A 24,438-nucleotide genomic window follows, 5' to 3' on the forward strand; every position below is an offset into this window, starting at 1 on the left:
TCTTGGAATCCACTCAGTTACCCTTAAGGACCAGCGGTTATCTTGCCTTCGCATTACATGCCCTGCCCAAGCCAATTTCTTCCATTTGATTTCTTCTAAGATGTCATTAACCCGCGTTTGTTCCCTGACCCACTCTGCCCGCTTCCCGTCTCTTAACGTTACACCTATCATTTTTCTTTCCATGGCTCACTGCGTTGTCCTTAACTTAAGCTGTAAATTCAGGAAAGTAAAGTGCAAGAAAACAAGGAAAATGGCCACACAGCCCAGCGCTTATGTTTGTAACCACCGTGCCATTTGATTTGCACTATTCTTCAGCTGATTCCACGCAAAGCCCGTCTTGGCACTCTGGTATGTTTTATCCGCAGTGTGGTCCAATCAGCATGGCAACAACAACAAAGCTGCTGAGACAAATGCTCACCCCTGTCTGCAAGGACTAGAGCACCAGCCTCGAGAGATGCCTCTCCTGCTGATCCCCGACTGATTGAGACGGTGAGACCCGCGACAGAGGCTGTGTTCCCGCACACGAACACTCCTCGGGGCGCCACCCGGGCACAGGCGTGCAGCAGCTGGCTCTTGCCCAGACCCGGGTCACCAACCACCAGAACGTGGGGGTCGCCACGCACGGGCACATGGTCAGGGTCGTCCGAGTAACGCCTCACGCCGCCAAACAGGGCCAACAGCAGGCCAGCCTTGACAACCTGGCAGAAGATGACACTTGTGATTGTGTTACAGGGAAAGAAAATGGCTGTCATTTTTTGTTTTGCAATAAGAAATATGCCATACTGATTTTTAAGGATTTGTGATCCTCTAAAGCAAGTCCCTGTGACACTATGCACACATTACTATCCTATCCAGCAATTAAAAATTTGTCAATATATAGGCCAGCAGAACAGCAGGGCGCAGCAGCCAGGGAAGGAGATTCAGTGCTGTAGAAAGCTTTCTCAGCCACATTAATAACCTGTGCTGCTATTCAAAGAGTATAGTCAAAGTTATATATTCAAAGAGTATAGTCAAAGTTATACATCATTTCTCTCCTCTTCAGGAGCCTTCATAAAGTGGGAGTCAGTGTGAACCCATTTCATAGTAAAAAAAAAGCCACCGCATGTGCATGTGGTAAAGCACTTTTAGGTGCTTATAGTGATAGTGAAACCAACACACATAAGCACATATTTGAGCCACAAAAGCTCTGACCTTCCCCTGTCTTCATGCAGCCAAAGGTTCGAAATGCAGCAAAAGCTATTTTAATCATGTTTTGGGCCCCGCCGCGGTGGCTCAGTGGTTAGGGCGCTCGACTAATGATCCGGAGTTCCCGGGTTGGAGTTCCCGGGTTCGAACCCGACCGCGGCGGCTGCGTTTTTATGGAGGAAAAACGCTAAGGCGCCCGTGTGCTGTGCGATGTCAGTGCACGTTATAGATCCCCAGGTGGTCGAAATTATCCCGGAGCCCTCCACTACGGCACCTAATTCTTCCTTTCTTCTTTCACTCCCTCTCTTATCCCTTCCCTTACGGCGCAGTTCAGGTGTCCAAAGATATATGAGACAGATACTGCGCCATTTCCTTTCCCCAAAAACCAATTAAAAAAAAAAATCATGTTTTGGGGCCCAGATTATAATACCTTAAATTTATTTGCACTATAACACTGCACGGGCTCAGGCTTACGCGAAAGCATGGGCCCAGCCCTGCCTGTGGACCAAGCCAGGCTGGGTGCAGCACATTTTTGCCGGGCCTGATCCGGGCTTCTGCAGTGAACGAGCACTTTCCAGGAAAGCTTGTGTTCTCATGGGGTTCACAAACGGCAGGTCAGGGCAATCAGTGCCAGATTTCAACTACCTGATCCTGGTTATAACGAAGCTGAAGAGGCAGGGCGATTACTTCGTTATAGCCGGTGTTGACTGAGCTTTCAAGGGGAGTTTACATTCTTTGTTATATCCACTATTTTATTATAAACAATTTCATTATACCGAGGTTCAACTGTATTTCCAGAGTGCAAACTTCTTGACCTTCGGTAATATTTCATGTGATAAGTGAAGCATGCAAAAAGATTACAACGATGCAGAAATTCAAACAAAACAGCACATTCCAGCATGTTTTCCTTAAGCTTACCTGCTCCCTTTGCAACCCTCTCAGGTTCTGAAGCATTTTTTATGAGAAACGTCAAGCACGATAGCAGAAGCATAAGTACGACGTCCACCCGCAGAATGACGAAACATTTTACTTTAACCAGTCCAATAACCAACAGGAACTGTGAGGGTGCTAAATTTTCAGCTCTGAATGCACTCCAACTACCTCCTCCACAGCGCACTCCTTTGCTCCACACTCGATATTAGCGAGTCTCATATCTCCTGATAACAGTATTATTTCTCCTGCTATGTGGTGGTAAAGAGGAGGCTTTTATTGGATGCACCCTCCAAGGGTGCATCCAATAAATGCTCAGTCCACAGCACCCCCGTATTGTGCAATTTACCTTCTTTCGTTATGAGTGTTTGTGCTAAGGACTTTCCAAATGAAAACGCAACATCTATAAGACATTCTCTTTTGCCTGTCAAGCCTTTTCTTTTTTCAATTCTTTGCACCCTTTAATTCTAAAAAATTGCCCAAGATACGACAGCGTTAATAATCTCAGTTTCAGCGAAGCACGGAGCCTGTAGAAGCTGGCACAACCGAGCCCAACCGAGCCCAATGCATGTTCCTGCATTTTGTTGTTGCTGAACAGTAAGAGACAAGCGAGAGCGGGAGGGGCATGCTTCTGCTGTTTGAACAAACACTACAGCATACATCCCGCTGCCTAATGGTATAGCGTGACCTCTCTTATGTCGATGGCAAACCGATCACAGGCTGTCTAACATATGCTTGTGAAAATTAAACCTAAACTATGAAGCAGAAACCGGACTTCAGTAGATTATTCTTAGCAATTTGGTATGTCGGAACTCAAGACACTTGTCCAGAAAAAAAGGACCAAGTCAAACAAAACCAAAAACTAGAGAATTTTACATCTCTGTTCTAAAAACCAAGCATTTCTTTTTTTTACTGAAATTCATAGTAATAAGAACATCAGTGCTTGTGTAGTACACTTATAGTCGTGTTGTTTCAGGCCTGAGCTGGGCCCGCACACCTGGTGGGGGACAGGCCGGGCCAGGTAGGTCAGAGTTTCCTTGGGCTCAGGCCAGGCCCAGGCACGTATTAGAGAAACCGGGCCAGGCTCGGGTGGGTAATGATAGAAGGTGCCAGGCCCGGGCCAATAATTACAGCCTACATATTGCTCTAATTTGCACTCTGGGTGTAGGAAAATTATGTCAGCTCCAAGAAAGAAACAAGCTGGAAAGGTCACCTTTGAAAAAAAAATAAAAATAGAACTGGTACAAACTGACGCAAGCAACACTGCGGCATGGCTAAGGGCCCCAATATGATGATTCAAGATTTTAGCTTCTTTAAAAGCCTGGCACAAAACTCACCATCTGCAGCTTTGTCTCCAAATGAGGGATTGCAGTTTGGGTCCATCAAAGTGGACAAAGAAATGAATGATACAATCAACACCTAACTCAAAAGCGAACAGACATTATGCAAAAACAAGTTCCAACAGTGTCTTTTTCTTTACATGCTGCCATATCCAGCAACGAATCTGACATTTGTAACAATATGCTGTAGATAATTACTTGGCAGCAAAACATGATAGCAGCTATGCCTATACTCCATCCCAGTAGTTCCTCGCAGCACTACCTAAGCTGCGATGAGTACACAGGCAACATTCTCACACTGCGGAATGTAGTGCGAATATAAAATAGGCATACGGACATATGAGATAGGGTGCTTTAAAGTGAACATGCGCCGAACGCTATTTGATATCGAGCCTTATCGTACGCTCGATACCGACTAGCCCAGACAAGTACCCTTTTGCTCAAGTTACGTGCGATATTTCTAGAGTTTTGCATGCGTGACTCTTGCGTGCTCCAAAGCATTGTTTCCAAATGGTGGTGCCCTTCAAAGCAGGACCCCTTGCCTTGTTACTGCCATTTTCAGTATGTTCAATGGCCATAAATGGGGCACCAAGTTTTCGCTTTGTCTCCCCTTTCCTACAATAAAACATGTGAGAAATAAATTTAGTTTGTTACATCGATTTTAATGGCGCAAAAGCAACTGAGGCTTTGAAGCGCCAAACACTAAGTTACAGCTTTTGTTAAAGGTTACGCATTTTATACCTAGAGTTTGTTTGAAACATTGGCTTCTCTGAGAAACTGAATACTTGAAAAATCAACCAGTGCTCGATCGCCCGAAAGCAACATGGGGTGTAATGGGATGTGTTCATTGTAGAATGTTCTAAAATATTTTTTTCTTAGCTGTTCAAGTTTTGTACATGAAATTAAAATGTGATTTACTGCGGGTTCATCGCCACACATTTCACAGAGAGGTTTGTCTTGTTTTGTCAGTAAGAAGTTGCGTGTAAGGTGTGCGTGTCCAATGCGTAGCCGACATAAAATAACCTCAGTAAAACGTTCCTGACGTCTACATGACTTCCATTCTCCTAAAACAGGCTTTATAGAATGCTGTTTGTTGTTTGCCTGTTCTTTCCATGCAACCTGCCACTTATTTCTAAGTTTACTGTGCAATAATTTCAAAAAATCCCTGTGTGGTATGTTCACTTGATTTATTTGACCAATTCGAGCTTGTGCTGCTCATGCATCTGCTCTCTCATTACCCACAATTCCAACATGGCTAGGGACCCAGCAGAATATAATTTTATGTTTTCGTTTTGTGACTTTAACTATGTTATGTATGATGTTTCCTATTATGGGGTCAGCAGCATTTCTAGAGAGCAGTGCTTTGAGCGTCGTCTTCTTTCTCTGTCCCGTGTCCGCTGCGGTGTCTAGCTCCTTCATGTCTCACCAACTGGCCTACACATCTACCCTCCTAAGCTATTTTTTATGTTTTCTTTTACCGTTTGTTCTGCGGCTACAAAGATGGCATGACACTAGACAGTAAAAACCGATGCATACTGTGGCAATCGTATCATTTTTTTCTTTTTTTCCTTGAATTACTGAACTTACAACATAACCTTGTTTTTGAGTCATCAGTGTAAAATTCGCCTAGGTGTCATAGTCTTCTTGTAGTATGTGCTCATGCGGCGTTTCCTTTTTGTGTAAGTGTGTCAGTGTGAAGTCACATACTGAAGGGAGGCTGTACCATGGTAGCAAATATTCATATCTTTGTGCAATATTCGGTAGGGCATCTAGTACTGCTAACTCCTCGTTTATCTTCAAAGCGCATTATTAATGGCCTGATGAAATGTGGTTTATTGTTGAATGATCTTTTAGATGGGCACTTGGTAACAGTGAGATGGTAGAGATGTTTAAACACAAAACGGTTGTTAGGACGTATGAGCATGTAAGTGTGACTCTTCTATCGTCTAGTGCAAGCTCATTAGCTTCAACATAAAGACTGTTTACTGGGGATGTTCTACATGCTCCAGTTGATAGGCACAGACCAAGATTACGAACAGGGTCCAGTCGTTTCAAGTAGGATGCTCTTGCTGAACCATATCGCACCCGTAATACAGCTTGGAGTGCACCAGAAAGCTATAGATTTGTAATAGGCATGCTCTATCAGACCCCCATCGTTTTCGCGAGACCACCTTTTTAAGGTTGTTAATGTGTGGTAGAAATGTGATTTTGTCAAAAGCGACGCCTAAAAATTTATGTTCTTGTTTAATTGGTAGTGCAGTTTGATTCAAGTATAGATTGGGATGGACCTGTAGGCCTCATAGCAATGAGAACAGAACAGCTACCGTTTTTTGAGGAGAAAACTGGAATTCATTTTTCTCTGCCTAAGCAGCCAGTTTATTTAGTGTGATTTGTATTTGCCTCTCACAGGATGATATGCTGGATGAAGTGCATGCTATCTGTAGGTCATCTACATAAACCGAATACATTATGGACTTGGGTATTACTTTGGCTAAGGAATTCATTTTTACTACGAAGAGTGTCATGCTTAGAATGCACCCCTGGGGTACGCCATTCTGTGTGTTGTTTGTGTTTTATGGCACATAGGCAACTCAGGCCATCATGTGCCGAACTCAAGCTAAGGGAAATATTATTTTCTGCACTTTTTTAGAAATATTAATTATGCGGTGTAAAGGGCGTAAAACAATGTTTTGTATTACCTGATGGTGAAGGAAGAAAGAAATTTTACGAATGGCTGACATTAAGGGCTTTGAAGAAGGTCGGGTAGACTCAGCAGGCATCCTTGGATGGGCAAGGATGTTGAGCCACCCAACCAGTAAAACAAAACCTCAGCCTTCTTCTCAGGAATGAGAAGATGGCCGAGGTGCATCAAAAAAACAAAGCGAATCAGTCGGTAAAAATTTAGAGTTTGCAAAGAAAACCTGCTTCTCTTAAAAAGCTAAAAACTCAAGTCATGTCAACAATTGCATCTTCACCCAAAAGCAACATTGGGCGTAAAGGAATGCATTCATTATAAATGAGTAAAATATTTTTTCCCAAGTTTTTCAAGTCTTGTGCATGAGTATAAAATATGGTTAACTGTTAGCTCATCTCCACATATTTCACAAACCGGTTTGTCTTCTTTTGTCAATAGAAAATTGCGTGTTATGAGCGTGTGGCCTATACGGAGACGACATACAATAACTTCAATGAAACGCTCCTGGTGCAAACATTACTTCCATTCAATAGAACTTTGCCAAGTGCAGTTGGTTTTTTACTTCGTTGTTCCAAGCTGTCTGCCATTTTTTCTTTAATTTCCTTTGTACTAAGTTAATGCAATCTTTAAAGGGTATATTTACTTTTTTATTTCGTTGCCACGCGCTTGAGCACCACACAAATCTGCTCTCTTGTTCCCTTTTATTCCTACACGACCCGGACCCAGCACAGTTTTGTTTTGTCCTTGAGTTGTGGCTCTTACAACGTTGTGCATGATGTCACCAATCATAGGAGTGATTGCATTTCTAGAGTGGAGAGCAGTAAGTAAACTTAAGGAGTCTCTGTAAATAACACTGTTTGAGAGGTTATCGTTTACTATTTGTTCAATGGTTATTCAATGGTCCAATGGCAGTACACTATTGATTTCTTGAAGTGTAATAAGACTATTGTATTGTTTATTAAAGCCTCCACTAGTTGGGAGCCTTTGTTTTTCAGCTATAATTTTGTGTTTTAGAAATGACTGCATATAGTGTGATGAACCGGAAACTACAGCGAAGTGCTCCCCAAATATGTCTGCCTGTTCCCCTATACTTGTTTGTCTACCAGGTGCTGTTAAAAGAGGAATTGTGGAATGTGAGTAGAGGCCATTTAATTTTCGAACTTGCTCCCACATTTTTTTTCATGTGGTTGAACTGTTTATAGAAGAGACAAAAGCGTGCCATGATGCTTTCTCAGCCTTGCACCGAATACTCCGTGCTTGTGCTGTCGCTTTTTTGAAAAAAATAAGGTTCTCGTGAGTTTGGTATCTGTGAAAAACTCCCCACGGTTTATTCTGTTGTTTTTTTTGCCTCTTTACATTCTCGTGTGTACCAAACTTTGTGGTTCTGGTGCACCAGTCCTGTGGATTTTGGAATTGATACATGTGCAGCAGAAAGAATGCATGTTGTGAACATTTGATTTATCTCATCTATGCTGTGGTTTTCTAAAATTATATCCAGTAAACTGTCTTTTTTTGTAAATAATGCCCAATCAGCTAAATGTCGTTTCCAATGCCGTGGTTTTGTCAGAATAACTGCTGGCGAGGAGGACAGGCCTGTTATAACAGGGAGGTAATCACTTCCACATGGATTGTCTAAAACGCTCCAGTTAAAATCGCTAAAAACAGACGGTGAACTAAAAGACAAATCTAAAACACTCATTTTCCCCGAGGATGGGGAAGAGTATGTCGGTTTACCCGAGTTCAGCAAACAGACATTGGTGGATAGAATAAAATCCTCGACAAGCTGCCCGCTAGCGTCAGTTTTCTCGCTTCCCCAAAAAACAAGAATGTGCATTAAAGGCGCCAACTACCAGGTATGGCTCTGGTAGCTACTCTAAAAGATCCTCTAAGTCAAGGAGTGTTATTTTCAGCTGTGGCTCAATATATACAGAGCCCACTGTAATGATTTTATGTGCAAGCAGAGTGGGTGGCACAGCCTCGTGTCGTGTCTTTAGTTTAAGCTCACTAGCCGGGACACCGTTTTTCACTATGATGGCTACACCTCCTGACAGCCTGCTCGCCTGTTCTCGGTCACAGTGGAAAACAGTATAATTCTTAAGAAAATTATCTTTTTTGGCCCTAAATTTGTCTCTTGTAGACATATAGCAACAGGAGCGTGAGCTCCTAGGATATCTTTTATGTCACTGTAGTTATTTATAAGTCCTCAACGGTTCCACTCAATTATGAAAGCCATCTTAATTTTGCTTTTCTATGTAGTGAAAAACTATCTCAAGTTGTTTATGGCCCCGTGACTCGGGGCCTGTCTTTTTTTGACCGATCCAGAGAGCTCCGCTGACCATCTGACGTGGACAGCATGGGGCTGCCCTGGGCCATGTCCATCGCCTCTGAAGAAGCGCTGGACGACCGTGCAGAGGGCACGTGGAGAGCACGTGGAGGCCACGTAGACCTCGACCTGTGGGAGGAGGTCTTGAGGGCCACCGACCCAGAGGTCTGCAAGGCCTCCTTTTGGGTTGACAGAGAAGTCTTAGCTAATCCATCCAGGGGCGCGGATGGCCCCACCACAGGCTCTTTGTGAGTAGCCTGGGCAGATGCGGAAGATTGGTATGGTGTGCCGCGCGCATGCACCACATTGAAGAAGTTTGTTTTTGCGGTGAAGGAGAATGTGTTTGTCTGAGAGCATCACCTTCTTGCTTCTTTGAAATAAATGTTTTCAGTATTTTTCAGTGTGATTATTTCTTTTTCTTTCTTCCAGGACGAACACGCCCTGGAGTATGCAGCACGGTCTCCTTCACAGTTTGCGCAGCGTGGGACGCCATCGCATTCATCAGAAGAGTGAACTTTGGAAGCACATTTCTCTCAAGTTTTGCAACCCGGCAACTCTGTGAACTGTGGCCGTACCACTGGCAGTTGAAGCATTGTCGAGGTTTAGGAATGTAAGGCCTCAAATTTATTTTCAGATAACCCACTTCAATCGAGTCTGGGAGCGTACTATGCGCAAATGTCAGGATTGTCGCGATTTCTTTGCCCTCTTTTCTTATTTTTATCCTGTCAACCTCAACGACGTTTTTTTCAGCAAGCCCTTTGATTTCAAAAATTACACCACTGACTGTGTTGAGGTATCGATGGGCAGTGATGGAGACAAGTATGACACCCATGGACATAATGTTGGAGAGTTTTAGTGTTGGATGTTATCTCGGAGTTCGAGCAAGAGGTCTCCATTGGCCATTTTTGACAATGAATGGGGAGATTATTCTGGCGGATTTCTCCGTTTGTTCACTATGAATTACATGGAATTTAGGAAAACTGCCTTTTTTTCTGCATGAACTTTTCAGTTACATCAGTCCGCCCTCTCTCGAGAGGGCGATCAGTTGATGAGAGAGAGTTGGCCATACAATACGAGTGTTTTTCTGCTGCGGTGCCAGCCACCTACCATGAAGCCCAACTTGGGGGCAGGACAGGAACTTGCAAGCAAGAGCGCTTTTGTGTCACGTGAGGCATGCAAAAACATCCATATAATCGCTGCTTCATCGCTTTAATTTACTGCAGTGCTGAAGCCAGTCTTCTTGAAGAGTCAGAATGACAATGAATGAGCAAGCAGCGATTATATTGCACTTTTTCATGTCTCACGTGACCTGTAAGTACTATCAGCGTCAAATGAAATGTGAACAGCAGAAAGCCTGGCCAAAGGTCCCACTTACGCATCAGCCTGTCAACAGGAAACCCAGGCGCGCCCATCCGGTTTGCAACACTTTTGCTTCTGTTTTCTTTGACGTTCTTTTTCGCGTTTTGCCACTGGAGCACCACAATCATTCTTTCTACGTACGGAAACTTGCGCAGCGCGATCAGTTTTTTATTGTTCACTTTGCAGCCAGACGCTGATAATACGATGATGACGGAAGCAAAATTATAGCGCTGCAGGCAAGCGAGCCCAGAACGCCCGCTTCGCTGAACCACGCGGGCCAGAGCCGCTGCCACCAACGAAACCGCGCTTCGCAAGTTTCCATACGTAGAAAGAATGGATGTCCTATGTCCTTTTTTTTTTTTGCTCTTTTACGTTCAGCATGGAAAACCAACTCGCCCAAACGTGGCCATTATTGTCTATACTCCTTTAAAGAATTTCAACAATGCCTCTATGGCAGCCTCAGAGAGATGGTCAAGCATAGTGTAATGTACATTGTCTGGGCCTGGTGCTGTCTTTTTACCAGAAGATAATACCCTATTTAATTCCTGCAGTGTGATGGGCTGGTTGTAGTCCTCATGCATGCCTGCTCCAAGTGGAAGTTTTTGTTTTTCATCTATTGCTTTGTGTTTCTGGAATGTGTTTGTGTAGCTGGATGAGCTTGAGACTTCAGCAAAATGCTCGCCCAATATATTGGCCTCGTCTTGTAAAGATGTTTGCGATGGGTGTTGTCAACCGGAAAAATGTTAAAGGGGTACGGTCACCAGTGATTTTACAAACATTTGCCACATTTTCTTTGGCGATATTAAACTATTAATTGAGTACACATAAATCTACCACGAGGCTTTCTCTGCTTTTCTGCGCACGCACCGTGCTCCGGCCTTGGCCCTCTTAAGGGTAAGTAAGTTCTCTGCGGTGGGGTACCGATGGAGGGCACCCCACTTTGCTGTTTTTTTGCCAATGTGCATTCTTGTGTCCACCATACTTAGTGTTTCTTCTGTACGAGTTCTGCTGTTTGTGTATAGTGAGTGTTGCGGCTGATATTATGCATGCAGTAAACCTTTCATTAACTTCATTTATGCTGAGGTCTTCACAAAATTATATTTCCAGAGTGGTACTTCTTGTAAAAACTGAGAACGAGCAGTCGGCGAGGTTTATTTTCCAGCGCCATAGTTTTGTGGGATGGCTGACTGGAGTAAACGATGAGAGCCTGATGAGAGTAGGTAAGTGATCACTTCCCAGGGGGTAATTTAAAGCATCCCATTTAAAAACGTTAAAAAGAGATGGTGATGCAAAAACTAGATCAAGGCAGCTTGCAGTTTGCGCAGCGTACTGTTGCTCCTTCACAGTTATCTGAAGCATGGTCTTTTGAGGCACATTTAGCGCACGTTTTGTGGCCACGACAACTCTGTGACGCATGTCTATATCTTTGACAATTGAAACATCTTCGTGGATTTGGGATGTAATGGCGTACATTTATTTCCAAGTAGCCTGCTTCTGTGGACTCTGTAAGTGTGCTGCAGTTGAATGTCAGGACTATATGTTTTGTTTAGATTTCTTTGTCATCTTTCCTCATCTTTATACAGTGCATGTTCAATGACATTTTGACCCTTCAGGCCTGCCAGCATCTCTTCCTAAGCGAGGCAGATAAAATCTGTTTCAGAAATCACACCACGGACGGTGTTCAGGGATTGGTGTGCAGTGATAGACACTATGTTGTCCCCAATCAATGGACACTTGGTTAGAAAGTTTGGAGTATTGGACAATGTCTTTTAGCTCTAGTAATAAGTCACCATTTAGCATTTTTGACAGTTTGTAGTCTGGACCTTTGGCATCAGTCAGACATTCAGAGGCTAGGAACGGGGACATAGTTCTCGCAGTTTTTTCTGTTTCCTCACTATGAAGGACATGATATTTAGGAAATGATTCTTTCGTTTTCCTGAAGCATTGGGTAGTGCTGTCATTGGACCGCACTCTTTTCAGAGTGCGATCATTATGTGTAGGAGGTGGAGCCATAGAATATGATTTTATGTTCAGCCACGGTGCCAGCCGCCCACCACGGAGCCCAACGAGGGGTCAGGGCAGGAACTTGCAAGCAAGTCCTGCCACGCCAGCTGTACACCCCAAACTATAACCAAATATGACACACCTCAGGGTGGTTGGCCACACAAGGTTAACCCTCGCCGCCAGGAAAAAAGGAAAAACCAAGAAGTGAGTAGGAGATAGAGTTGTAAAGAGATAGCAAAGGAGAGGATAGCACAAGGCGACTCGACTGCCGATTTCCCCCAATCGGGTCAGGCCGGCAAGGGGCCTTAGAGGCCCAAACGCTCGGCATAGGATTATCCACCAAGTCCCCTTTTCCCCGGACACGGCGATGCCACGCACGGCTAGGCACGGGTGCTCGAGTCTGTGGTGATGCACTGCTCACCATCATCCCCTACAGGGATGTCCCTGCGGATACTCAGGAACCCGTGGTGTCACCACTCACCAACATCTGCATGAAGCAGATGCCCCCCGGCGGGGAAGGAATAAATTTGCTTTAATTTTATTTAGAGTGACTATTCCACCACTTTTAGTCCTAAAGGTAAGAGCCGATTTGTTGACAGAAATGCTTCCCGTTCAAACCACTAGGCTGAGTCCCCACTGTGGGGCTCTGTTTGCATGCAGTGAACTAAAATACGAATGTGACAAATGGTGTAACGTCATGTAAAATGCTCGAGTTTAGTGTATGTAAGCGTGCATAGGGTAATGGTACGTAGACAGCATAACTGTATCTGTGTACTCTGCGAGCAGATGACACGCAGACGGCTTGGCATGAAGGAACACGTTTAACGTGCTCTCCTGATTGACTGAGGAGGTCTCTGCCTTTGGTAGTGCTACAAGTTAGTTATGGGATGGAGTATAGCAACTTTCGAGGGGTGGATTGCATAGCATAGAGAAAAATTTGACAGCACCATTCGAAAGTTACACAGCTCCAATCTCTTCAGAGTTGCACGAGAAACAAAGAAAGAGCATCGGAGCCATTGTGCAGAGCTGCAACTGAACACTTTAAACTGCTATACCAGAAAAGACCACAGCTGAAGGATTGCTAACAGTAGTACTTAAATGACTTAAAAGAGTATAGACACCTAACTTTTGGGTGCGTGCTTTCTTCTTCGTAATGATGCCTAAGGCTTTATTATACATGGATTACTGCATCCACTAAATAATTTATAATTGAATTTCTTTCCCATGCTGTTTCGGTTTCAACAGCCGAATGATGACTGTGACGTCAAAGCATGGTTATAGGTCACGTGAGGCATGAAAAAACTGCAATATAATCACTGCTTCTACGTTCGTTGTCATTCCGGCTCTTGAGGAAGGCTGGCTTCATCTCTCTAGAGAATTAAACCGATGAAGCCACGATTATATTGTAGTTTTTCCATGCCTCACGTAACATAATAACCACACTTTGACGTCACAGCTATTGTTCAGCTGATGGAACCGAAACTGAAACAGCATGACATAAAAATTCGATTATAAATTACTTATTAGTCATAGGTGAATACCACATGGTGATTCATGCATAGTAGTGCCTTTCGCATCATTGCAGAGAAGAAAACATGCAACTGAAATGAGGTGTCTATCCTCCTTTAATGTACACTGTGAGTAAGTCAAGTACCAGGGGGTTGGCGCCATGCTGCCTAATGCAAGCCTCTCAAGTTTACGCTCATAGCAGCTTCAATGGCCTGCTATGAGAAAGAGCAACATTTTAGAGGCCCTGCTTTCATGCAGAACGTGTTGCCATGCATTTTAATTTATCTGACACACTGTGAAAAGGAAGGCCACTGACCTCATGACCATAAATGGCGGGGCACAAGGAATTCACCAGAAGACGAAACAAGTCTTGCTTGTCATGGATTGCTTCGATGGCATAGTAGTCGAGCCTCCCAAGGTCGGGTCCAAGTGGCGTCGCGGCCACGACTGCCTCACGCTGTTCACCGAGAATATGGTTCGCTACCAAGTGACAGTCCACGGGACCCGTAGAGTTGGAAGGAGTATCGGACCGTGCTAGTTCCACAATGCCTGTCACGGTCACCACATCACCGGGGACAGCTGCCCCGACCAAGTCATCGGTCAGTTCACAGTCGATTATTCGTGGAATGCGGCCGCCTTCAGTACCCTCCTCTAATTCCTAGTAAAAAAAAAAAAAAAGTCATGAGATTTCACAAAAAAGCGCAATAAGGACCATACAGTGTCATGTCACCGACAGTCTCTTTCATTTTATTAAGAAAAGTATTGTGAGGATCATCTGCCCAGAGCAAAATGACCTATAAAACAGCAATTGCGCTTCTCACTCAAACTCTAGTAGTTGGTGGCTGTGTGAAGATAGGATATTTCCCTGAACACAGTTCACACTCGTATGGTCATAGTATTATCGATATAGTACAATTATTACAACAGATAAAGGATACCTCACCACTGCCAACAAAGATATCAATGAAAATTACCCATGCAAAGCTGTCTACTAAACTAGAAATTGCCACTGTGCTTATGGCACTATATTCTGTCCTGCATAAAGGCCTGCTTGCAGAATTTTGCACTCCAACAGCCAGTGCAGTGAACTCGTTATGTTAACAATACCTCAAAGAAATATCCCTTGCTTTTAGACAACTACCAGTTATAACTTTTTATGCCTTCAAATTCCTCTTCTCTCTGGTTTGAGGACCACAAAGCTGATGGGCACCAGCCAACCATTTGTAGCGATAACTGCATTACGGTAGCATTTCGAGCCTTCAGTGTGGCGGCGCCTTGGCGGGCTGTGCCGCCACGCTGTCACGTAATGCGGAGCAACTGCCGGCGGGGCGGCGCTAGGGTGGCTAGAACTTTTTGAGGTGTGTAAAGCGGCCGCCGGAAGCTGCCCCCCAAAACGCACCGATGCAGCGCGGGGGCGCTGAAAACAGCGGCGCCGTCAGAGAGAGCAGCCCGGAGTGAGCCACCGGAGCATTGCTCGCAGCAAGAAAGCATCGTTTGCGCTGATTTTTGCTTACTGAAGCAGATGAAGTTAAGTTGCATGGACCGCTAGATGCGTCATTTCTGCCGCGAGCTTTGAGAATGCCACCAACAGCAAAAGAAAAAAAACAACCCAGCGCTGGTGTTTCATGCCCACGAGCCAAGTTTTACTGCTTATAACACGGGTTCACTTTTTTTTAAAGGAGTAAATCAAAAGGAAGACGAAAAGAACGGAAAAACCGTGAAACCATGCGTTCTTTAGCGGGCTTATCATGCTGTTGTGTACTACGTGGATGAACAACTGAAAATAAGCGATCTTCCAGAAACGCGTCTTTTTCTTATTGTGCTGTTTTGCTGGGGAAGTGCCCTTGTCACACTTCTATGCTTCATGAGCCACACTTCTTGGGAGCGTTTCATTGAAAAGGGAATTCTCGTTTGCTGAGATTGCAACGCATGTAAAAAACTCCACGCGGTGGAAAATTAGTCCGGAGCCCCCCACTACATTTTTACTGTTTATTTTCGGCTTCGGCACGTAAACACCCACTGAATTTCTCACAGTACAGATGCGTATGCGACACAATGTAGTCTTGACATATAATGGTCTAAGGAGCAGAAGAAAAGCATGCAACGCTTTCCGAATATGTTAAAATTTTCAACACAATAGCAGCACAAATGCTTTGGTTAGAGCATTTGGGCTTCAAATCAAAGCTCTTGAAAAACAGATCTAGTTGCTCTGTTGTTATCCTTTGCTACTTGACGTGTGTATCCTAGCGAACCCCATCGCAGGAGGCAAGAGAAGGTGCTGATGTAAGACACTCACTTCCCACTTCATACATTTTAACGTCCCAAAGGGACTCGGGCCATATGAGGGACGCCGTAGTGAAGGGCTCCGAAAATTTCGACCACCTGAGGTTCTTTAACGTGTACTGACATCGCACAGTACAGGAGGCCTCTAAAATTTCGCCTCCATCGAAGTTCGACCGCCGCGGCCGGGATCGAAACCGCGTCTTTCGCGTCAGCAGCTGAGGGTAATAATAACAGCTCAGCCACCACGGCGGCTGCTGACGCCAAACAAAAATACCACATATTATTGAGGAAGCCCATCTGGAAGCAAAAGAATTTCCTAAAACTGAAAGGCTACAAGCAGCGCGAGCGAATCGCTCTAGCGGCGCGGAAAAAGAAGGGAGGGGGGAGGAGAAAAATTTTGGCACTTTTTTTCATGTTACAAACGAACAGTCGAGTGCGCCATTCGAGCGGGTTCTTGAAAAACGTGTGGACGTATGCGCAGCAGCCTTTCACGCCAGCACACAAATCGGACCTGATAAGTTCTCCCGTTCCCTTTAAATCAAACCTTCGCAAATGCCCTGCTGAAGAAACAAAGCGAGAGGATTCCAGCAACTGCTTGTCGTCTGCTGCGCAAGAAAGCGGTTCTGCTTGGTGAATAATTCTGCAGAACTCAGAGCTCATAACTGCATCGTGTGGACAAACCACCATCGCGGAGCCATTTTTCACCGTCAGCGGCATACCAAAAGCAAAGCACAGCGCGCAAATCACGCAATTAAACGCGGTCCGCAGTGGTGCCACTTCCGGCAAGGGAAACGCGCCGCGTTTTTCACACCTGAAAAAGTTCTAGCGACCCTAGCAGCGCCGTGGCTGATCACGTGACCAAGTTCCACTCGGTCAGCTGCAGCTATTGCGTCACTCCAGGTTTAACCAAAGCTAAACCACCGCCAATTTTTTTCGCTTTCCTTTTGTGATGTGCTCATGCATTTTCTGCTCATGCACTTCACGCAAAACTTGCATTAGTCAAGAAATTTCAATACCATCTCAGCGTTTCTATTAACCACAGCCTGTATAATCATATAGAGAGATTTTATTGACAAGGCACCTAAGCTTAATTTAATGCCGGACACACTCAGTCAGACAAAATGCACACAAATACTTCTTGTAGACCCCAATCAATTTTCTATGTTCAGTGCCTGCAATTTCTCTTGCCCTTAGAGACAGTGTTAAACAACCAGCTGTCAAATGATTAACAGTATACATAATGCTTGTCTTGCCTAATGACCATCTAGATAAGTATAAACGGGTATCATTGCCTTTACTAATCTTTCGTTTCATGCATGGAGATGCCAGCATAAATGATTCAAACTTTGTACTATGTGAGTGCTACATGGTGTTTTATATGATTAAACTGTGTCCTAATTTTGAAATGCAAACCTGATTACCTTCTTGATTTTAATCCCCCCGACGTAACTGCTTATGCCTTGTACAGGGGGCACGTTCCCCGTCAGGCATCTTCTTGGCTTTTTGTGTGCACCCCCAACATGATGATGTTGAAATAAAGATTCTGCACTTACATCAGCATGACGCATCTAACTGAAGGGCAAGGACTAGTAAACACTCCTCCACTAATAGGTGAATCTTTTAATCTACCAGGGTAACAGAGCCAATTCATTAATCACTCAGCGCCACCCACACGAAGTAGTAACCCGTTAAACATAGATCCTCTGCAGTCATAGTTAGAGGGTTATAAATACTCTATTTCGTCAAAGCACAGAAACATGGAATAGACAATGGATCACTAGGTGAGTTAGCATATGCTGAATTAGAGAATCACCCACCCAGTCACGTGTGTTAATTTTGCTGTTTTATATTATGCATGCTAACTGCTGTATGTTTCCATATCTTGCTGCACAATGCCAGAGTGAAAAGTACCTGAAGCCTCAATGACTGCCAGTCAGCAAGCTGAGTCAAAGGTGACGCCACTTGTTCCTGGAAGGACTTGGACCGACAGCCCCTCTCTGGACAGCCAGTGGGTGTCGTGAAGTAGCCACCTGGCTGCACAACCGCTTGGACTGTGCCACAGCCGAGGCAACGGAAGCCAAGAGTGCGGTACAGCGGCTTCACTTCGCTCGCACGAACAACAGTGCCCCGAATAGCCACCATGCAGCCACACGTCGTGCTGCGAACATCCCGCAGTGGCATCACTGGCCCAAACCCAGCAATGCGGACTGTCAGCTCCGGAAACGGGTCTTCCATGGCCTCGTCCATATAATGTTGGTCGTGTTTTGTGAAGGCTTGGTGTAATGAAAGACCTGGAAGGAAAGAAATAGCTGTCATTACAGTCACTTGCTGATTTTGGCATATGACTAACAGCTTTGCCCTGCATCGTGCTTGCACGGTGATGAAGAGGTAGAAAAACCCTAATGAGAAGTGAAGTGCAGAAGTTGCTTGGAAGAATAATGATCTTCGACCAGTTCATGCACATGAAATAACTTAGGCCACATCCACTGGTGGCTACAACACTGAAGTTGCACATGCAGTATTTCAGTGCAAGTATTCCACCTAGCAAACTTCGCAAACGGTGTGCGTGTCGCGACGTGGCCCAGAAACCTGCTCACCCAGCAATTTGAGGACATCGCAGGGTCGGAGTTTCAGGCAGACTTTCAGGTCAGGCCAGCCCTCCCGAACGCGTGCATCAGCCACAATCTCCTCTAGGTTGACTTCATAGGAGCTGCGGGACCGGTCGAAGACACCCGCTGGCCCCACTAGCTTGGGAATCTGTTCAGCGAAGTACGCTTCAAGAAGCGCGAGTCGCTGCAAGACGGCTGCGTCAGGCGAGTAGTCCTCGTTCGGGAAGTAGCGATTCCAGCCTGGGTACGGCGAATGGCGACGGGCTGCGCGGTGGCGGCCATCGGGAGACGGCTGGCTGCTGTCCTCCTCACTGTTGTCGCCCCCGACAGCCGCGTTAACCGGACGCCGTCGACTAGCATCGAACCTCGAGCCGCCAGCGCGCCGTCGGAACCGCCAACGACCACGACTGGGCCAGGAGCCGTGGCTCATGTCAGACACGAATGCCAATGCAGAGCACGCAAGCTGGTCTGACCGAGTCACATGATGCGTTCGCACGCAAGAGAGACAGCACCCAGGGAAGGCCTGGCAGAAGCGCAGTTATACACTTGGACGAACAAACGAAGGAAAACTGCCACTTGTATTCCCTTCAGCCCTTCGAGCGTCGCAACTGTATTTACCGCGCTTCTTCTGCCGGCAAAGCAAGGTCAACTTGTTGCGCGTCTAATGCTGCGACTTGGCCTGGCTATAGTCGGATACTGCAGTGAAGCTCCGCCAACATTCAGGACCACCGCACAGAATTCCTTCACGACAAAAAGAGTAGATCCTTGTTAAAACTTGTATTATTACTCAAATAAGAAGGTAATCCCAAGAAAAAAGACATAAGCTCATGAATCTCGATGCCTGGTTTGTTTATTGTAGTCAAAAATTAAAAATGTGATTTCATTTGCTATTGCGATTAGCCAGCGGAGTAATACGATACCCCACGGACCGTGGCCCAGAGTCAGCAACAGGCACCCGTGTGGTGCTGTGCGATGTCAGCGCACGTTAAAGATCCACAGGTGGTCGAAATTATTCCAGAGCCCTCAACTACGGCACCTCTTTCTTCCTTCCTCCCTCCTTTATCCCTTCCTTACGGCGCGGTTCAGGTGTCCAACGATATATGAGACAGATACTGCGCCATTTCCTTTCCCCAAAAAAAACAATTATTACTACTATTATATTATTTTAAGAGCGTTAGCTCACGTTTCTCGAGTCGGAGGAATTCAAGATGGCGGCCTCCATAGTAAATCTATATGGCAACCCAATTGGTGATTGATGCGAGGGCACCGATTTTGTGACGTCATAATTAACTATATATTCACGAGACTATGTATAATCGCTTATAACTGAGCAATTAATGAGGTCATCATAAAACTCATTAGATATTTGGAATCCTCCAGATGAGCAGAACAAGTCAGACGCCAATATTAACTAAGGAAGTTAATATTTAGTTACGGTTAGGCTTAATTTTAATTTCTTATAATAAATTAACCGATTACGCCATGGCCTAACTAATGGCATATTCGTAATGGGCTTGGTGAGTAGAACATGTCAGACACCAATATCGCCTAATTAGGTTAGTTATGCTTAGGCTTAACTATATCTATACGTTGGCCGTGACGTCAACATTCGGCAGCTCACAAGGCGGTAGGCGCCCGCTCGCCGTGAGGTATGGATAAGTAGCCTAATCACGTGGTAATACATCGCATGGACGATAGATTGCGCTACCAAACAGCTAACGCTCGTTACTTCAACGTTTTCCAGACGGTGGCGGCATAATTCTTCAAATCTGTATCATACTTTAGCTCCATGATGACGATATGGCACTATTCGCGAAGCTGACTTATCTGCGATGATTGTTATGTTTTCGATTTATTTTTTCGATTTATTCGATTTATTTTTATGGAGTTCCCGGGTTCGAACCCGACCGCGGCGGCTGCGTTTTTATGGAGGAAAAACGCTAAGGCGCCCGTGTGCTGTGCGATGTCAGTGCACGTTAAAGATCCCCAGGTGGTCGAAATTATTCCGGAGCCCTCCACTACGGACCTATTTGTTCCTCTCTTCTTTCACTCCCTCCTTTATCCCTTCCCTCACGGCGCGGTTCAGGTGACCAACGATATATGAGACAGATACTGCGCCATTTCCTTTCCACCAAAAACCAATTATTGTTATTATTATTATTTATTTTTATTCTTTTTTATGCCTCACCATAACTTACGTTATGTTTTCGAGGCCAGTGCGCTATTTTCTTTTTTTTTTTTGCTAAGTTACTTTCCTTTTCGTACCGCTGAGAGAAACTTCCGCCAAGGTGCACCCTACCACCATCCCAGCATTGCCGCTGCATAAGGTGGTCCAATGTTCAGCTTTAAAAAAAAATAAAGTGGCTGTGGCTCAACACACCTGAACCAAGAAATACAGCTAGAGCGAAAACGTATGGTTAGACACAGTTTAGCTTTGGTTAATAATAATAATAATAATTGGTTTCTTGGGGAAAGGAAATGGCGCAGTATCTGTCTCATATATCGTTGGACACCTGAACCACGCCGTAAGGGAAGGGATAAAGGAGGGAGTGAAAGAAGAAAGGAAGAATTGGAGGTGCCGTAGTGGAGGGCTCCGGAACAATTTCGACCACCTGGGGATCTTTAACGTGCACTGACATCGCACAGCACACGGGCGCCTTAGCGTTTTTCCTCCATAAAAACGCAGCCGCCGCGTTCGGGTTCGAACCCGGGAACTCCGGATCAGTAGTCGAGCGCCCTAACCACTGAGCCACCGCGGCGGGGTTTAGCTTTGGTTCGTCTTCATTTTTTCGTCGTCAGCGAGCAAATCACGTGATGCATTATGTGCCACAAGTGCAAGATTGATTGAAAACATCTTTATTTGCTGAATAATAATTGGTTTTTTGGGGAAAGGAAATGGAGCAGTATCTGTCTCATATATCTTTGGACACCTGAACCGCGCCGTAAGGGAAGGGATATTTGTAGAACTTGGGTAGGCCGCCTGGTCCGGTAGTCCACTGGTTATTGCTGCTGCGCTGGCCCTCCCCACCAGCCAGTGCTGACGGTCAGAGAGAGAGAGAAAGAGAGAGAGAAAAAACATTATTGGCGCCAAAAATTGGTCGATTCAGCGGGACCCGGGTGTCTTCATGTTGAAGTTCCGAGTCTTCCAGGGGTGGTGCCCTTATTCCAGGGCCCCACTGAGTCTTGCTACCTCATACGCATGCTGGACCAGTCCTTTTTGGACCGCCAGCACGCTGCTGGTGAGCAGGCTCTCCCACTGTTCCGCATTGGGCTCTTTTAGTTTATGGAATGAATAATTGTTTTTACACTCCCATGTAATATGGTATAAAGTGGGGGTGGCTCCACACCACTTGCATGTGTCCGCGTACTGGTTCGGAAACATTTTGTGAAGTATGTGTAAGTTATGAAAGCTTCCTGTTTGCAGTCTACGCCAACCGACTGCCTCATATTGCGTTAATAGCTGGTATGGTGGAGGATACGCTATCCTCTGTAGTGATTTAGGATTTCCGCGTACGATGGTTCCACCGTTGTGGTGGGCTCAGGGTCACTTGATGTATCTGCTCGGTTGGTAAGCTCGCGAGCTAGATCGTAGGCCCTCTGATTCCCAGTCACCCCGGTGTCAGGATCATCGCTGAGCAGAATAGCCCCCCACTGCTCCTATGAGGGCTTGGAATGGGGTCAACTATGGGATTAAATTGACATGCCCACACCGGTAGAGATTGGCTACTTCTCCACAGAGTGGGCACTGCGGAGAGTATAGTGTAGGGTACCACTGGTGCAACTTAGCTGGCGTTGGTATGTATTGGTATAGTCTCCTAAGACAAGGGGTTTGAAGTCTCCTAATTCTTACTGAGGGATATATGTGGTGTTGGGTACTCCTTCCTGGCTGTTCTGTATGGTGCGAGATTGTCAGCCTACGCTGATTACCTTCTTGATTTTAATCCCCCGATGTAACTGCCAAGCGGAAGAGCGAATCACGTGACACGTCACATTCCACAACTGGCGAGGAGCCGTGGCCGAGCACCAGCCAGCGCAGCGGCCATACCTGCGGCGGACTTTGCTGCCGAGCGCGCAGTTCTGGCGTCGATGAAGAAGATCGAGGCATCTGCCACGCATGATTTTGCACCTGCAGCAAGACTGCAGTTACATATGCGAATCTAGCTGCACCAGTTTACCAAAATAAATGCTGCAACCTCAACGAGATTTTAACCATCCATTGGTGTGAAAAATAATACAGTTAAAAATTTAAGCCTCTTTCACACACACACAACATATATATATATCGTAAAGGTAGTTTATTCGAAGCGTAGGTCGGTGTTATATATATATATATATATATATATATATATATATATATATATATATCGTAAAGGTAGTTTATTCGAAGCGTAGGTCGGTGGGCGTTGGTCGAAGAGCGTCACGACAGACACACTCATATATAGGCGTCACTCAAAATCGCGGCTGCATTTCGTCTAACACTTCGCTGCGCTGCTTGAACTGCTGCCGGTCTGTCCTATTACAGTTACTTCCCCGACGAAAAAGGGAGCCATCCTGTCGACTTACAGGGAAGAAAGCGTGGGCGGATCATAATGGCTTGAGGCGCTATAAACGTGCAGTTTCGCGCCTCCGAAGAGGGGGCGCGTGGCCCGACGATGTAATCACGGGAGAAGTTTGTTGCACAACGCGGTAATTAAGGTCCGTGATAGCGAGAAATCAGTTTCGTGGCGAGGCCGGGAGTGGAGGAAGGCACCAGAGCCAAACGAGGGCGCCAGAGGTGAGGAATCCCGACGGTGCTTCTGGTGCCACTGCAGATGCATGGTGAAACAGCGGGCAAGTTGCCGGCATTCTTCGGCATCCAGGTGATCTTCGGAAAGTGATGTGGTCTCGGAAAGCTCAGGGCGTTAGGGACGGATGGTGCCCACGGTGGCCATATAAGAGAAAGGAGAAAACCCCGTCGGTTGTACGTCTGCGTAGCTGTATTACGTACACGCGTACTAACGCGCGTAGTATGATTTGCAACGCTCTGGAGCGTGCCGCAGATTGACCTGGGGGGTGGGCGAGCTCACATCGAAGCATGCGAGATATGCGCGAAAAAAAAAAAGCGAGGGTTAGACGATTCCGGAGGGCCTTCTCCTTTTCCCTCCGAAAGGATAATGCTTCGGTGCACTTGAGCGTGCTTGGCGTGGTCAATGTGGCTTTTCTGGCTCTCTTATGGCGGTGGTTTAGCTCTCGTTAAACCTGGAGTGACGCGACACCTACGGCCGGCCGGGTGGAACTTGTCCAGTTGAATCGCAAGGTCAGTCTTTCCCCGCTCCGTTCCGCCGGGCGTTCCTTCGTTCATCCCACTTGACACAGCAAATGCGCACAGCTGTTGCAACTCAGTTTCGCCAGCGCGCCGCACCGCCAGCAACAGCAGCTGCTCCGCACCACGTGGCTGGTCTCGTGGTCAACCAAGTGGCCAGTCACGACGCCGCACCGCGTTACCAACCACGTGACAGCGTGGGGGCGCCGCCACGCTGAAAGCTTGAAATGCTGCCGTAATTTAGCTATCGCTACAAAAAAATTATGCAAAGGAATGGCATAGGCGATGTGGTATGGGAAACTACAAATGCTTCGCGAGCAAAGTATGAGAGCGAAGGAAGGCGCACCCTGTTCGCAGCGCTAGCCGCTAATGCTGCATTAAAGACATGAGAATTGCAGAAGAGGTCGCACTTTTTGCAATAAGCAAAGAAAATGAGATGCGCGCTTTGTTAACCCTATACGGCGCTTTGTATACAACTGCGTTAAAATTTGAACTCTGAGCTTTGCTGGCGAGACGTCTCGTTCTGCTGTCTTAATCGTTTGCTTTATTTTTTCATTACCAGGAAATGAAACCAGCGTTCAGAAAGACTGCAACGCATGCGGTCGCACGCTGTCACGACAAGCGATCAAAATCCTTTTGAACACGTCACGAGCGCTCATTGGCGCGCCCTCGATTATCGCTTCAGTGAACGCTGTATTTCGCGAGAGATGAGGAGGATAAGGGAGGGCTCATGGGTGTCTGCGGATCTCTGGAAAGACAAAACCCTCGCCATTTTGCATCGCTGCCTCGTTGTGAGCTCGGCCGCCAGTGCGCTGCGGAGGTGGTGGGGCGTTGCAAGTCATAGTGCGCGCGATAGCTACGTGACGAAAGGAAGTACTCGGTCCCAGGTGAAGCGGGCG

At 45.9% G+C, this 24,438-nt stretch overlaps 2 protein-coding genes across 5 annotated transcripts in view; one reads left to right on the forward strand and one right to left on the reverse strand.

The window, feature by feature from the left end:
* Nucleotides 1-18,928, reverse strand: part of LOC144110291 (DNA helicase MCM8-like) — a 102,028-nt gene extending 83,100 nt beyond the window's left edge. For all 4 annotated transcript variants that reach the window (XR_013309787.1, XM_077643138.1, XM_077643137.1 and 1 more), the window contains exons 1-4: nt 18,226-18,928; nt 17,540-17,919; nt 13,662-14,003; nt 419-698 (exon numbers count right to left, since the gene is read on the reverse strand). Coding sequence is in view for 3 of the 4 variants with exons in the window: in XM_077643138.1 (XP_077499264.1) it covers nt 419-698; nt 13,662-14,003; nt 17,540-17,919; nt 18,226-18,667 (1,444 nt within the window). In the remaining variant the exon portion in view is untranslated. The remainder of the gene's footprint in view (nt 1-418; nt 699-13,661; nt 14,004-17,539; nt 17,920-18,225) is intronic.
* On the forward strand, nt 7,780-10,595 carry LOC144110108 (uncharacterized). Its single transcript, XM_077642924.1, has 2 exons — nt 7,780-8,721; nt 8,903-10,595. Exons 1-2 carry the CDS (start codon nt 8,504-8,506, stop codon nt 9,033-9,035), a joined length of 351 nt encoding a protein of 116 aa, XP_077499050.1. The 5' UTR covers nt 7,780-8,503; the 3' UTR covers nt 9,036-10,595.
* Nucleotides 18,929-24,438: the final 5,510 nt, after the last annotated feature.

This window comes from Amblyomma americanum, chromosome 11 (genome assembly GCF_052857255.1).
Source record: "Amblyomma americanum isolate KBUSLIRL-KWMA chromosome 11, ASM5285725v1, whole genome shotgun sequence".
NCBI lineage: Eukaryota > Metazoa > Arthropoda > Arachnida > Ixodida > Ixodidae > Amblyomma > Amblyomma americanum.

Excerpts from the sequence above, each read along its gene's own strand:
- LOC144110108 (XM_077642924.1), top strand. The coding sequence starts at position 8,504 with ATGGGGCTGCCCTGGGCCATGTCCATCGCCTCTGAAGAAGCGCTGGAC. Across the intron at positions 8,722-8,902 it reads GGCCCCACCACAGGCTCTTT|GACGAACACGCCCTGGAGTA; the intron begins GTGAGTAGCCTG and ends TCTTTCTTCCAG.